Consider the following 15,852-nt stretch of genomic DNA (forward strand, 5'->3'; position numbering starts at 1 on the left):
GTGCTTTCTGTGCGCAGTACCCTTTTGTTCTCTGCTGAGTTTCCATTCTTGTAATGGAGTTAAATTCTCAGCCGTGGGACCCACATCTCCCTTCTGCTTTACCCAGGTTCTGGCTTACACATCGGCACCGCTTCCTCAGCCCTGACCCACAGCTGGCTTTGCGACCCCCGTCTCGGATGAGTCTTAAGTCGGGGGGGGCTGTGCTCAGGGCTGCTCCAGTTGCCCACAGGCTCTTTGGCTCAAGCCTGAGGGATGGGGTGGGACGGGAGCCTCCCATCAAAGGCGCTTCTCGGCTCAGCTCCTGCGTGAGGAAAGGGCTGCCGCAGAGCTCCCCCCGCGCGTCCGAGTCTCTCTCGCGCGCATCACCCTGAGCGGGTGGCCGGCTGTGTTCCAGCAGGTTGAGCAGCTCCGCCTGGCGTTCGCTGCAGCCCTGGGCATCCTCGCCTTTCATTTCCTACCTACTAGTGCGGCTGTTGGCGGACTTCATTCACTTATCTTTTTAAATTTTATTGAAGTACAGTTGATTCACAACGGTGTGTTAATTTCTGCTGTACAGCAAAGTGACTCAGTTATACATATATTTTTTCATATTCTTTTCCATTATGGTTTATCACAGGGTATATATTTTTTAACATCTTTATTGCAGTATAATTGCTCTACATTGCTCTGTTTCTGCTGTATAACAAAGTGAATCAGCTATACATATACATATATCCCCATATCCTCTCCCTCTTGTGTCTCCCTCCCACCCTCCCTATCCCACCCCTCTAGGTGGTCACAAAGCACCGAGCTGATCTCCCTGTGCTATGCTAGCTGTTTTACATTTGGTAGTGTATATAAGTCCATGCCACTCTTACTTCGTCCCAGCTTACCCTTCCCCCTCCCTGTGTCCTCAAGTTCATTCTCTACGTCTGTGTATTTATTCCTGTCCTGCCCCTAGGTTCATCAGAACCATTTTTTTTTTAGATTCCATATATATGTGTTAGCATGTGGTATTTGTTTCTCTCTTTCTGACTTACTTCACTCTGTATGACAGACTCTAGGTCCTTCCACCCCACTACAAATAACTCAATTTCGTTTCTTTTTATGGCTGAGTAATATTCCATTGTATATATGTGCCACATCTTCTTTATCCATTCATCTGTTGATGGACACTTAGGTTGCTTCCATGTCCTGGCTATTGTAAATAGAGCTGCAATGAACACTATGGTATATGACTCTTTTTGAATTATGGTTTTCTCAGGGTATATGCCCACTAGTGGGACTGCTGGGTCATATGGTAGTTCTATTTTTAGTTTTTAAAGGAACCTCCATACTGTTCTCCATAGTGGCTGTATCAATTTACATTCCCACCAGCAGTGCAAGAGGGTTCCCTTTTCTCCACACCCTCTCCAGCATTTATTGTTTGTAGACTTTTTGATGATGGCCATTCTGACTGGCGTGAGGTGATACCTCATTGTAGTTTTGATTTGCATTTCTCTATGATTAGTGATGTTGAGCGTCCTTTCATGTGCTTGTTGGCAATCTCTATATCTTCTTTGGAGAAATGTCTGTTTAGGTCTTCTGCCCATACTTGGATTGGGTTGTTTGTTTTTTTTGATATTGAGCTGCATGAGCTGCTTGTATATTTTGGAAATTAATCCTTTGTCAGTTGCTTCATTTGCAAATATTTTCTCCCATTCTGAGGGTTGTGTTTTTGCCTGTTTATGCTTTCCTTTGCTGTGCAAAAGCTTTTAAGTTTCATTAGGTCCCATTTGTTTATTTTTGTTTTTATTTCCCTTTCTCTAGGAGGTGGGTCAAAAAGGATCTTGCTGAGATTTATGTCATAGAGTGTTCTGCCTATGTTTTCCTCTAAGAGTTTGATAGTGTCTGGCCTTACATTTAGGTCTTCAACCCATTTTGAGTTTATTTTTGTGTATGGTGTTAGGGAGTGTTCTAATTTCATTCTTTTACATGTAGCTGTCCAGTTTTCCCAGCACCACTTATTGAAGAGGCTGTCTTTTCTCCATTGTATATTCTTGCATCCTTTATCAAAGATAAGATGACCATATGTGTGTGGGTTTATCTCTGGGCTTTCTATCCTGTTCCATTGATCTATATTTCTGGTTTTTGTGCCAGTACCATACTGTCTTGATTACTGTAGCTTTGTAGTATAGTCTGAAGTCTGGGAGCCTGATTCCTCCAGCTCCATTTTTCGTTCTCAAGATTGCTTTGGCTGTTCGGCCTCTTTTGTGTTTCCATACAAATTGTGAAATTTTTTGTTCTAGTTCTGTGAAAAATGCCTTTGGTAGTTTGATACATATTGCATTGAATCTGTAGATTGCTTTGGATAGTATAGTCATTTTCACAATGTTGATTCTTCTAATCCAAGAACATGGTATATCTCTCCATCTGTTTGTATCATCTTTACTTTCTTTCATGAGTGTCCTGTAGTCTTCTACGTATAAGTCTTTTGTCTCCTTAGGTAGGTTTATTCCTAGGTATTTTATTTTTCTTGTTGCAATGGTAAATGGGAGTGATTCCTTAATTTCTCTTTCAGATTTTTCATCATGAGTGTATAGGAATGCAAGAGATCCCTGTGCATTAATTTTGTATTCTGCTACTTTACTAAATTCATTGATTAGCTTTAGTAGTTTTCTGGTAGCATCTTTAGGATTCTCTATGTATAGTATCATGTCATCTGCAAACACTGACAGTTTTACTTCTTCTTTTCCAGTTTGGATTCCTTTTATTTGTTCGTCTTCTCTGATTGCTGTGGCTAAAACTTCCAAAACTACATTGAATAATAGTGTTGAGAGTGGGCAGCCTTATCTTGTTCCTGATCTTAGTGGAAATGGTTTCAGTTTTTCACCATTGAGAACGATGTTGGCTGTGTGTTTGTCATATATGGCCTTCATTATGTTGAGGTAAGTTCCCTCTATGCCTATTTTCTGTAGGGTTTTTATCCTAAATGGGTGTTGAATTTTGTCAAAAGCTTTTTCTGCATCTATTGAGATGGTCATATGGTTTTTCTCCTTAAATTTGTTAATATGGTGTATCACATTGATTTGCATATATTGAAGAATCCTTGCATTCCTGGGATAAACCCCACTTGATCATGGTGTATGATCCTTTAAATTTGCTGTTGGATTCTGTTTGCTAGTATTTTGTTGAGGATTTTTGCATCTATGTTCATCAGTGATATTGGCCTGTAGTTTTCTTTTTTTTTCTGACATCTTTGGTTTTGGTATCAGGGTGATGGTGGCCTTGTTGAAGGAGTTTGGAAGTGTTCCTCTCTCTGCTATGTTTTGGAAGATTTTGAGAAGGATAGGTGTTAGCTCTTCTCTAAATGTTTGATAAAATTCGCCTGTGAAGCTATCTGGTCTTGGGCTGTCATTTGTTGGAAGTTTTTTAATCACAGTTTCAATTTCACTTCTTGTGATTGGTCTGTTTATATTTTCTATTTCTTCCTGGTTCAGTTTCAGAAGGTTGTGCTTTTCTAAGAATTTGTCCATTTCTTCCAGGTTGTCCATTTTATTGGCATATAGTTGCTTTTAGTAATCTCTCATGATCCTTTGTATTTCTGTAGTGTCACTTGTTACTTCTCCTTTTGCATTTCTAGTTCTATTGATTTGAGTCTTCTCCCTTTTTTTCTTGATAAGCCTGGCTAATGGTTTATCAATTTCGTTTATCTTCTCAAAGAACCAGCTTTTAGTGTTATTGATCTTTGCTATCGTTTCCTTCATTTCTTTTTCATTTATTTCTGATCTGATCTTTATGATTTCTTTCCTTCTGCTAACTTTGGGGGTTTTTTGTTCTTCTTTCTCTAATGGCTTTAGGTGTAAGGTTAGGTTGTTTGAGATGTTTCTTGTTTCTTGAGGTAGGATTGTATTGCTATAAACTTCCCTCTTAGAACTGCTTTTGCTGCATTGCATAGGTTTTAGGTCGTCGTGTTTTCATTGTCATTTGTTTCTAGGTATTTTTTGATTTCCTCTTTGATTTCTTCAGTGATCTCTTGGTTGTTTAGTAGCATATTTTTTAGCCTCCATGTGTTTGTATTTTTTACAGTTTTTTTCCTGTAATTGCTATCTAGTCCCATAGCGTTGTGGTCAGAAAAGATACTTGATATGATTTCAATTTTCTTAAATTTACCAAGGCTTGATTTGTGACCCATGATATGATCTATCCTGGAGAATGTTCCATGAGCACTTGAGAAGAAAGTGTATTCTGTTGTTTTTTGATGGAATGTCCTATAAATACCAATTAAGTCCATCTTGTTTAATGTATCATTGAAAGCTTGTGTTTCCTTATTTGTTTTTATTTTGAATGATCTGTCCATTGGTGAAAGTGGGTTGTTAAAGTTGTCTACTATGATTGTGTTACTGTCAATTTCCCCTTTTATGGCTGTTAGCATTTGCCTTATATATTGAGGTGCTCCTATGTTGGGTGCATAAATATTTACAATTGTTATATCTTCTTCTTGGATTGATCCCTTGATCCTTATGTAGTGTCCTCTTTGTCTCCTGTAATAATCTCTGTTTTTAAAGTCTATTTTGTCTGATAAGAGAATTGCTACTCCAGTTTTCTTTTGATTTCCATTTGCATGGAATATCTTTTTCCATCCCCTCACTTTCAGTTTGCATGTGTCCCTCGGTCTGAACTGGGTCTGTTGTGGACAGCATACATACGGGTCTTGTATTTTTATCCATTCAGCCAGTCTATGTCTTTTGGTTGGAGCGTTTAATCCATTTACATTTAAGGTAGTTATCGATATGTGTGTTCCTATTACCATTTTCTTAACTGTTTTGGGTTTGTTATTGTAGGTCTTTTCCTTCTCTTGTGTTTCCTGCCTAGAGAAATTCCTTTAGAATTTTTGTATAGCTGGTTTGGTGGTGCTGAATTCTCTTAGCTTTTGCTTGTCTGTAAAGGTTTTAAATTCTCCATCGAATCTGAATGAAATCCTTGCTGGGTAGAGTAATCTTGGTTGTAGGTTTTTGCCTTTTATCACTTTAAATTAATGTCCTGCCACACCCTTCTGACTTGCAGAGTTTCTGCTGAAAGATCAGCTGTTAACCTTATGGGGATTCCCTAGTGTGTTATTTGTTGCTTTTCCCTTGCTGATTTTAATATTTTTTCTTTGTATTTAATTTTTGATAGTTTGATTAATATGCATCTTGGCCTTTTTCTCCTTGGATTTATCCTGTATGGGACTCTCTGGGCTTCCTGGACTTGATTTCCTTTCCCATGTTAGGGAAGTTTTCAACTATAATCTCTTCAAATATTTTCTCAGTCCTTTTCTTTTTCTCTTCTTCTTCTGGGACCCCTATAATTCGAATGTTGGTGCGTTTAATGTTGTCCCAGAGGTCTCTTAGTCTGTCCTCAATTCTTTTCATCTTTTTTCTTTATTCTGCTCTGTGGTAGTTATTTCCACTCTTTTATCTTACAGGTCACTTATCCGTTCTTCTGCCTCAGTTATTCTGCTATTGATTCCGTCTAGAGAATTTTTAACTTCATTTATTGTGGTGTTCATCATTGTTTGTTTGCTGTTTAGTTCTTCTGGGTTCTTCTTCTTGTTATAAACGTTTCTTGTATTTTCTCCATTCTATTTCCAAGGTTTTGGATCATCTTTACTATCACTACTCTGAATTCTTTTTCAGGTAGACTGCCTATTTCCTCTTCATTTGTTTGGTCTGGTGGGTTTTCACCTTGCTCCTCCATCTGCTGTGTGTTTCTCTGTCTTCTCATTTTGCTTAAGTTACTGTGTTTGGGGTCTCCTTTTCGCAGGCTGCAGGTTCGTAGTTCCCAGTGTTTTTGGTGTCTGCCCCCCAGTGGCTATGGTTAGTTCAGTGTGTTGTGTAGGCTTCCTGGTGGAGGGGACTGGTGCCTGTGTTCTGGTGGATGAGGCTGGATCTTATCTTTCTGGTGGCCAGGACCACGTCTGGTGGTGTGTTTTTGGTTGTCTGTGAACTTATTATGATTTTAGGCAGCCTCTCTGCTAATGGGTGGGGTTATGTTCCTGTCTTGCTAGTTGTTTGGCATGGGGTGTCTAGCACTGTAGCTTGCTGGTCGTTGAGTGCAGCTGGGTCTTAGTGTCGAGAAGGAGATCTCTGGGAGAGCTCTCATCCATTGATATTATGAGGGTTCGGGAGGTCTCTGGTGGACCAACGTCCTGAACTCAGCTCTCCCACCTCAGAGGCTCAGGCCTGACACCTGGCCAGAACACCAAGACCCTATCGGCCACATGGCACAGAAGAAAAGGGAGAAAAGAAATAAAAGTTGTTAAAATAAAAAATAAATTATTAAAATAAAATTAAAAAGTAATTAAAAAAAAAGAGAGCAACCAAACCAATAAACAAATCCACCAATGATAACAAGCACTAAAAACTATACTAATAAAAAATGGACAGACAGAACCCTAGGATAAATGGTAAAAGCAAACCTATACAGACAAAATCACACAAAGAAGCATACAGATACACACTCAGGAAAAAAAGGAAAAAATAAAAATAAAAAAAAAGAGCAACCAAATCAATAAACAAATCTACCAATAATAATAAGCTCTAAATACTAAACTAAGATAAACACAAAGCCAGAGACAAATTAGGTGCAGACAGCAAACCCCAAGTCTACAGTTGCTCCCAAAGTCCACCAGTTCAATTTTGGTGTGATTCGTTGTCTGTTCAGGTATTCCACAGATGCAGGCACATCAAGTTGTTTGTGGAGCTTTAATCCGCTGCTCCTGAGGCTGCTGGGAGAGATTTCCCTTTCTCTTCTTTGTTCACACAACTCCTGGGCTTCAGCTTTAGGTTTGGCCCTGCCTCGGTGTGTAGGTCGCCTGAGGGCATCTGTTCCCCAACCAGACAGGACCAAGTTAAAGGAGCAGCTGCTTCAGGGGCTCTGGCTCACTCAGGCGGGGGGAGGGAGGGGTACGGAGGAGGCGGGGCGAGCCTGCGGCGGCAGAGGCCGGCGTGACGTTGCACCAGCCTGAGGCGCGCCGTGCGTTCTCCCGGGGAAGTTGTCCCTGGATCACGGGACCCTGGCAGTGGCGGGCTGCACGGGCTCCCGGGAGGGGCGGTGTGGAGAGTGACCTGTGCTCGCACACAGGCTTCTTGGTGGCGGCAGCAGCAGCCTTAGCGTCTCAGGCCCGTCTCTGGGGTCCGCGCTGACAACCGCGGCTCGCGCCCGTCTCTGGAGCTCCTTTAGGCGGTGCTCTGAATCCCCTCTCCTCGCGCACCCTGAAACAATGGTCTCTTGCCTCTTTGGCAGCTCCAGACCTTTTCCCGGACTCCCTCCTGGCTAGCTGTGGTGCACTAGCCCCCTTCAGGCTGTGTTCACGCCGCCAACTCCAGTCCTCTCCCTGTGATCCAACCAAAGCCCGAGCCTCAGCTCCCAGCCCCGCCCACCCCGGCGGGGGAGCAGACAAGCCTCTCAGGCTGGTGAGTGCTGGTCGGCACCGATCCTCTGTGTGGGAATCTCTCCGCTTTTCCCTCCGCACCCCTGTGGCTGCGCTCTCCTCCGTGGCTCCGAAGCTCCCCCCTCCGCCACCCGCAGTCTCCGCCAGTGAAGGGACTTCCTAGTGTGTGGACACCTTTCCTCCTTCACGGCTCCCTCCCACTGGCGCAGGGCCCGTCCCTATTCTTCTGTCTCTGTTTTTTCTTTTTTCTTTTGCCCTACCCAGGTACATGGGGAGTTTCTTGCCTTTTGGGAGGTCTGAGGTCTTCTGCCAGCGTTCAGTAGGTGATCTGTAGGAGTTGTTCCACATGTAGATGTATTTCTCATGTATCTCTGGGGAGGAAGGTGATCTCTGTGTCTTACTCTTGTGCCATCCTGAATCTCCTCCCCTATCACAGGATGTTGAATGCAGTTCCCTGTGCTGTACAACAGGACCTTGCTGTTTATCCATCCTGGATAGTACACCAGTCTGCATCTGCTAATCCCAGACTCCCAGCCCATCCCTCCCCCAGCCCCCCTGCCCCTTGGCAACCACAAGTCCATTCTTTCTGTGCAGACTTCATTTAAAATTGAGTCTCTGAGGGTCTGGCCTCCCACTTGCTTTCTTCCCAACTCCCCAGGGCCTCTGACAGCAGTCCCCAGACCCAGTCCCCCCATAACCACTAACCTGGGGGCTTAAAACACTCCCAACACCCAGGCCAACGAAGTCAGGTTCTCTGAGGGTGAGAGATCCAGGCCGTTGTGTTTGGTAAAGCTCCTCCCATGACTCAAGTGTGTGGAGACGCTTGAGAAGCACCGTTCTAGAACCTCATCCTGGCCCGAGGGACGTTGGGATTACTATCTGTGCAGAATCCAAGAGCGTTTCTGTCCTATGAAGGAAGCACCACGTGACTCTTCACACAGAGGGCTTTGCTGTGAAGAAACAAGGGAGGTGGCACTCTCTGTTGCTTATAAATATAATTTATTACCTGTTTAAAAATTCTTTTACATTGTGTACATGTTGGCTGACAGGATAAATGCAGGCAAATTTACAGACCGAGGGACTGCAGGAAAATGGGGAGACGCAGCCGGAGAGAAGAGAGACGCAGCCAGAGCCGGCATCCCTCGCTTCCAGCACACGGGCGACGCGGACAGGACCCCAGAGAGCACGCCTCCGCAGGAGTTTTCTAGAAAAGGAATTGCATAGAAGATACAGCAAGAGGGAACTCCACAACAACAAGAGAAGTGTTCCGTATCCGAAAAGCCAAAGTTGTGTCGTGTTTAAAAATAGAAAGACAACAAAGCGCAAAACCTTAATGTGACATTTCTGCAGTTGAACTGTTCCCCAGGGAGTAGCAGGTGGATGGCACGGCTCTTCACCGCAGACTGCTGGGGAGATATCGCCGACAAACATTGCTTGTCTTCTTTAGAAAGAGCGAAGAGGAAGGTCAGCAACTTGCGACAGGTCAGCATTAAACTCAGTGAACACGTACAACACCTTGACACACAACACACACACACACACACACACAGGGACGCTGGTCCCTGCAACTGGGCTAAACGCATCCCGTCGGGAGGGTGAGGGTGTCACTACCAACGGGAGGCCTGGGAAAGAGCAGAGGGGAGAATGCAGATTGCACATTCAGCTTGTTCCGACTGCTGGCCAGCATTTTCCACTGGCTGTGGATTTCTTGCTCTTTTATGCTGCTCTAAACAGGTTTAGCATCTAGGACATAGTTCAGGTCATGATTCTTGGATGTTGCCTCACGGTAGTGCTGATGTTCAGAGGTCAAGGGCTCGTCAATTCTTAGGCTGCCGATCAGCAAAAATTGCTTACGATTCACATTCTGAACTCAATACTGAGGGTTATTCCACCCTGGGTAGGTGCCATCAGGTTCAGCAGCAGCTGTGATAGTGCCAAGTCCAGTAGACTTTTGGAATTGAAGGTTGGCACGTAGGATTTGAGCATGTTTGTTAAATTAAAGACCCTGAAGTGCTACGGCCTCAGCAACTTAGAATTTTGCTGAGGCACAATCTGAAATGGCATGTTTAGAGGCTGGTATACGGTAGCAAATGCTTTGCCTGGTGGGCAGCTGACCTTATCTCAGGGCACCTTCCTTGTTTCCTACTCCATAGCTGGTAGGCCAAGACTCTCCTGACATTCTGCAGGGATTCTGGAAGATCTCTGGACAGTTCTCTGCAATACACAAAAGTCTAAGTATACAGCGGGCTGGGAAGTAGCCTCTTATACCTGCTTGGTTTTGTGTGCTAGTGCCTTTGTGGAGTTCCTGTCTGTCCTGGCAACACTGCCCTCGACCATGCTAAAATATGGCCGGGAGTGTACGTTACGTTTTGTTTCATGAGCCCATAAATATCCTACCTGTAGATCAGTACAGGAAGGTGACAGGGCCACTGAAAAAGCTGGGCGCCATGAACTCTTCTGAAGACAGATTTTTAGAGCAGGATTTCCCAAAATGGGAGCAATCACAAGGGTTATAAGACTACAGGATCAGGAAGTTAATTGTTAGTCTGTATCGGAAACCCACCCAGTGACATACAAGGCCATCTCCCTACTTTTCAAAAATAGGAGGTTTCAGGCATGAATTCTGGAGATATTTATGACTCCATTTGGCTTACTTGACCTGTATGAACACAGGCTTAAATGAACAATGCTTACAATGTATGTATTCCCTTCATGCCTATTCCATGGGGGAAAAAAAATCATTTGAGAGGCAAAGGAACTATTTCAAAGTCATCATTACAGCCAGAGATTATACAAATAGATTTCTTACGGTAAAGAAACAGCACTTCGTCGCACAGAGGCAAAGTTCTAAGGATTTCAGTCAACATTAGCTCAGTAAGGTTAAAAAAAAAAATACAAAAAAACCGAAAAAGCAAAGTGTAATAGTTGGTGCTATGAGGCACTCGAAAGGTAAAACAATGTTTGATTACCTTGAGATAATCAATAGTAAAAATATTTTCCTTATTGGATCCATAAAATCTAATGCTCATTGACCATTATCATCTTTACAGATAATCGGCTTTGAGCAACGGCATTCTGACTCACAAAAGCTCGCCTGTTCTCAGAGAAGATGGATAAAACCCAGTTTCACTTTGGCTGTTTCCACAGTCATCCCTGCTTTCATCGGCCGTGGACCTGGACTGAGGACTGAGGCCTCCGTGCGAGACTGATACCTTGACCAGAGCAGCTGCTCAGCGAGAGCCAGCGCTCCCATTCGACCTGCAGACTGAGAATTCAACAACTAAACTTTTTCTACCTCCTTTACCCTCTCTTGCAGGTCAGTAATTTTATTCGCTTGACCCCGTGGGGGCAGACCTTGTGGTGGCAAAGGCTGTGAATTCTGAGGAGACAGTGATCATCTACTGCTCCCTTCCTCAAACATTAATGACAGAGACAGCGGAGTCAGTGGGCCAGGAGCACAGCTGCTGTGTCCCCGACGCAGACAGTTCACACTTACGGACACATAAGCAAGAGCCTTGTCTGCTCTTCTCCAGAAGTAGGAAAAAAAAAAAAAAACTCGAGTATACTATTGGAATGTTTAAGATATCTTTCTTATAGGAGAAATACCTCTAAAAAAATATTACTGTGTAGTTTCTCGAGTGTCCTGAACTCAGTCTCCATGACTTCTTCCTAAACAATGGTTCTACTATTTGAAAGTTGGGAGATTAAAATCTACAAAATAATAGTATATATAAAAATGGCTAATGGTTATGCAATTTAGCAACGGACACCTCACCCCAAATATTGCCCTGCCTTGGAAGAGCTCACATCGCTCCTGTGACAATATGGGGGTTTTTCTGGGTAGCTGAGCTGAGTCTCCACCCTGGTGTTCGTGCTGTTTATGAAAAGGCTACTGGCTGCGAGCTCCTCGGTGTTACATGTTTGGCATCACCTTGTGCCCAGTTACCAATTCTGAATCTAACTTCTGTTCCTTCCAGATCACTTAAAGGAAATTTGAATGAGTCTGGTGAGAGGAAAATGAAAACAGGAGGAAACCTCTGCCTTTAGATCCCCAAATTCAGAAGGAGGCTAATTTCTCCTCCTTGGTTATCAACCACAGTTTCCACTTCATTAGACGCATTATTTTCATTTGTATATATATAAAACTTATTTCTAAGTGGATGCTTCTTACACCCTAAAAAATAAATACTAGAGAACTAAAAGTAAGATTTAAAACATATAAAGCCCAATGAAAAATATAAATATTAAAAATGACAACTCTTCAACAACTGTTTTGTACAGATTTTTATGTACTTCTATTATTCCGATAACCAAAACCCAACTTGAGACGTGTTGTGTATGAACGAGTTAGTGACAAACGTACTAGGCTCATGAGGACATGTAATTTTTGGTGTGGCTAATTTAAGTGAAAAACAATGTGAGAATAAGAAAACTATACCTGAAGTGAAAACTTCCCCACGTCTATTTGTCATAAAGGTCCTGTAGACGCTATAGGTATCCATTCCCTTGGTCAAACAACTTTTCCTGAGTTTTCCTATTAGACTCAGGGTAGTTTGCGTTATCCACCGCTAGATGGCACCATGCACAAGTGATCGATTTTTTTTCCTTCCAGATGAAGTAAACTGGTCTTTCCTCACAACCTACATAGAAGCCCTAGGAGTGACAGGCAGGACATGTTACAGGACGGTCGATAAGGGGGCTCCCTACGTACTGAACTGTTGAGTCTGGATCTTCTGAGTTTGAGAGCAGTCTAACAGCGATTACGTCACTGCCCCGAAAGAAGGAAATCGGAATCTGCAGGGAAAATTATTTGATGTAAATGTAAATGCTGTGCTGTACATATGGAAGTTGCCATTCACCTGACTGATAGGGAACATAACAGGGTCTAATGACAGATGAATACCTCACTTACAGGGACTCAACCGCTCTTCCCGTTCCTGCTGCTGAGATGTAGAACCAAAAACCACGAAGCACCCGAAGTGAACCCCAAAGGCCCTCCCTCAATGGGGGGGACCTCAAAAATACAGTTCCTGCTGTGTTCTATAGTTCTGTGTTGATGACTTTTTTTTAGTCAGTTTTGGAATTGATTTATCTGAATACTACATATTTGCTCCTTTCTATTTTTCCTTAGGTATCAGATGTCTAATTCTTGACTTCCATAGATGACAGCCCCCCAAACCAGTAATGGTGAGTAACCTTGAGAAGTGATTTTAAGATGCAGGAATGGACAACAGCTCTCTTTCCTCCTCCTGTTTAAAAATTATCTATTAAATTTTTTTAATGTAGAATTTTTTTACTATCTATCTTTTGGTCAAAGATGCATCGGTTATAAGCATTATCCACTGAACTTGTTAGTGCAGTCTCTCCCTTTCACAATAAGTATAACATATTCTTATATATGGTACAGGGTGTGGTCTGAGAGAGATTATGGAATATGTATCTAAAACAGAAGATAAATAAAAGGTAGGAAAGAAAAGGCTCCCTACAAGGTATCAACAGTTTCTCGATGATGAGGATGGAGGAACCTGGGAATATCAGAAAGTTACTAAAATAGTCAGGAGAGGAAATATATGTGGAAAGAAGGGGAAAAGGGTATAAAATTATTTCTAATTCAAATCCAGTCAGCAACTTGGATACCTCCAGCCCAGAAGTTAACCACAGCCATGTTTTGAAAGTTCTGATTCATACGCACGGGTGCTTGTTGTTAATCTTGGTTTGGCTCCTGGGCTGTTGACTCTTTATTCCCCACCTGCTGAATGAATTGAGTCCCTGTGTTAAAACAAAGAGCCTGTGATGGTCCTAAGGAAATACCATAGTTTACACAAAGTAGTCTGTTGACTATTTTTCAGTTAAAAATTTTTTTAATTAAAAAAATTTTGACCAAGACAATAATAATAGAACATAATTTGCAACTAGTCAGGAAGGCAACTGGTCCCAAGAGAGGAAAGAAAGTGATAATAAAGGGATGCCATCTCTGGGTGAACAGCATGATGCAATGACACAAAGACAAGACTTGAAAGCATAACAAATATGTTACAGGTTAGAATAATTATCTTCCAAGTCGGAACTATCTGAAAGGCATAATGTAGCCTGGGCGAAAGACTAGCTGAATCTTTAAATGATCCAGGTCAGCGTCCATTGTGGTTTTCATACTGATGAAGGAGACTGGGGGCATCACAGTGGAAGTCGAGCATTTTAGAACCTTGAGCTGATCTAATCCCATCCCTTCCGTTTACAGGTGAGGAAGCTGAGGTCCAGTGAGGGTAAATGACCCTCCCAAGGTAGCACAGCTAGACGATGACAAACCCAGAATGAGAACCGGTTTCCAGCTCAGAGGCTGTTCCTTCAACCACATTGCCTCCAAGGTAGACAGACAGAGGACCCACGAGAGGCGTGTGGGGCTGTGTGACCACAATGCTGAGTAAGCCTGAATCAGAACACTTCTCATGACGACACTCAGAGGACAAAGCCCCCGCCTGAGCAAGCTCAGAGACCAGACTGACAAAGCCGGTAAGCGTTTACCTCCTTTCCAGGCAGAGTGATGGAAGAAAGATAAAAGGTCAAGGAAGCAATGCCTGTTTCATTAAACTGGTGACCGCACCCACCTTGTTATGAGAAGGTGCCCGGGTCAGGTCAATACCTAAATACTAACAGTACTGCTAACAAAAACAAGTTTAAAAGAAAATCCTTTTACTAGAATACCTGTAATTACTCATCAATAATAATAATGATGATAATAATAATACCTTTTTTAAAAAAAAACCACTTCAAGTTGCATATTATGCACACACGTTTGTTGTGAAAAAAATGCTTGTTGGTGTGGTTGAACATGAATCCCTGTCTTCCCTGCCATGCTGTAGCTTTATTCCCCAAGGGCATGAGTGGGTGCCCTCAAGGAATAAGGGAGTCTTAGCTCTCTCTCCTTTTATACTTAGATTCTCCACTTCCCTGATACAAACAGTAACACTGGTTCTACAAGTTCTAGAAACAGAACACTGATGGGAGGATTATCGGAGACACTTGATGCACATGATTTGTAGGAAAAGTCTGTGATTTCTCTGTAAATTACTAATCTGAAAGAGACACAGCAAACCGTCCACAGCTTCAACTTCAAATGATTTAAACAAAAATAGAACGAGCCATGGACAGTGTCTGCATCCCTGTCCAATTTCATGTAAACAACGTTTGTAAGAAACTGGGTTTGTTAAGAAAGTTTATCCATATATCTGGATAGCAATAAAAAGCGTTTCCTAGGAAACTGTAAGATCCTGTACCACACAGCATACAGCCCAACTAAGAGGAAAATTAGGTTGATTTCTAAATTCAAGATACACATTTGTACAATTGTTCTTAACCCCCGTGACGATGTCCGAGTAGAGTGGGCCTGTATATTGGTAGTTGTGTCGTCTGTCTTCCTTCTCTCTCCCGCTGCAGTCTTGCCTGTGGAGCTCACTGGTCTAGACTGCGTTTCCTCCTCAGCTCTGAGCCCCTGGACGTCCACAGCCTCCCTGTGACTCTCCTCCTCCACTTTCAGCCCCAGCCTGGGTCAATACTGCCCTTCTGCTGCTAACGACACTACTGTTTCATGTCTTCCCATTTCCTCCAAGACAGCTGCCAGCACGCTCAGGTTTCCATCTGGGAAGTTCTGTGCTTCCCAAAGATCCAGGATGACGCCAGTTGGACTTGATTTGGTGGCAAAGTAATTCAAGTACCTGTAATTGGTAATGGGAAAATGTGCTGAATGGTGTGATTTACGGAGCTGTTTTCCTTTCAGTTTTTACTAAACCTTTTCGTTACTGCGTTTCTGTTAAGTATAACTGGACCCACCTGGGAAAGTGCGGCTTGCAGTGAGCCGTCCTGAATAACTAGCCCATACTTAATTAGGTCAGCCCCAGACAGGAGACGTGATGCCTTAACTTTGTTAACCTCAACTCTGAGTTAAGAGCATTTAAGAGACAAGATGTCTGTGGGTCACATCCTAAACAGGAAACCAAGAGACTTATGTTTTCTTTCTGGCCCAGGCTCTGATCACCTTTGCCAGGTTATGCCATGCCTTCTGCTTGGTAGTGATGGCAACGGTCTACAAAGAAGAGGCTCCTGAGGTCTCTTCGTAACTTCACAGCAGCGCAGTGTTTAGCATGTTAATTACCCACCCAGCATTAGGTCCTGCTCAACAGGAGGTGAGGAACAACGGTTAGTGAATGGCTATATCATGTAGGGGGGGATTTAGCCTGTCAGCTTTGCGAAGTGGATCACAAAACCTGATATTTACAAATGTCAGATACGCCCAGGAAGTCTCTCAACCACGTGTTTGCAAGACCATGGTGCAAGATACAAGGTAGGAGCTTAATACATGTTGGCATAATGGAAAGTAAGTAAATGTACAGATGGAGAAAAAAAAAATGAATGTTGCCCTAAGTCAGCTATATGAGTCCGGGAGCCCGATGTCTAACGGGAGC

The 15,852-nt window shown here is 43.0% G+C and overlaps 1 protein-coding gene and 1 long non-coding RNA gene across 3 annotated transcripts in view; both read right to left on the reverse strand.

Moving 5' to 3' along the window:
- Nucleotides 1-15,852, reverse strand: part of LOC309660829 — a 1,143,314-nt gene that overhangs the window by 209,411 nt on the left and 918,051 nt on the right. The window lies entirely within an intron of this gene.
- UNC5C (unc-5 netrin receptor C) overlaps nucleotides 497-15,852 on the reverse strand; it is a 409,465-nt gene continuing 394,109 nt past the window's right edge. For both annotated transcript variants that reach the window (XM_082461681.1, XM_082461680.1), the window contains one exon: nucleotides 497-15,105. In XM_082461681.1, the coding sequence (XP_082317807.1) occupies nucleotides 14,940-15,105 (166 nt within the window). In that variant the 3' untranslated portion in view covers nucleotides 497-14,939. The remainder of the gene's footprint in view (nucleotides 15,106-15,852) is intronic.

The sequence above is a fragment of the Balaenoptera physalus genome (assembly GCF_965194825.1).
Source record: "Balaenoptera physalus genome assembly, chromosome: 5".
Lineage (NCBI taxonomy): Eukaryota > Metazoa > Chordata > Mammalia > Artiodactyla > Balaenopteridae > Balaenoptera > Balaenoptera physalus.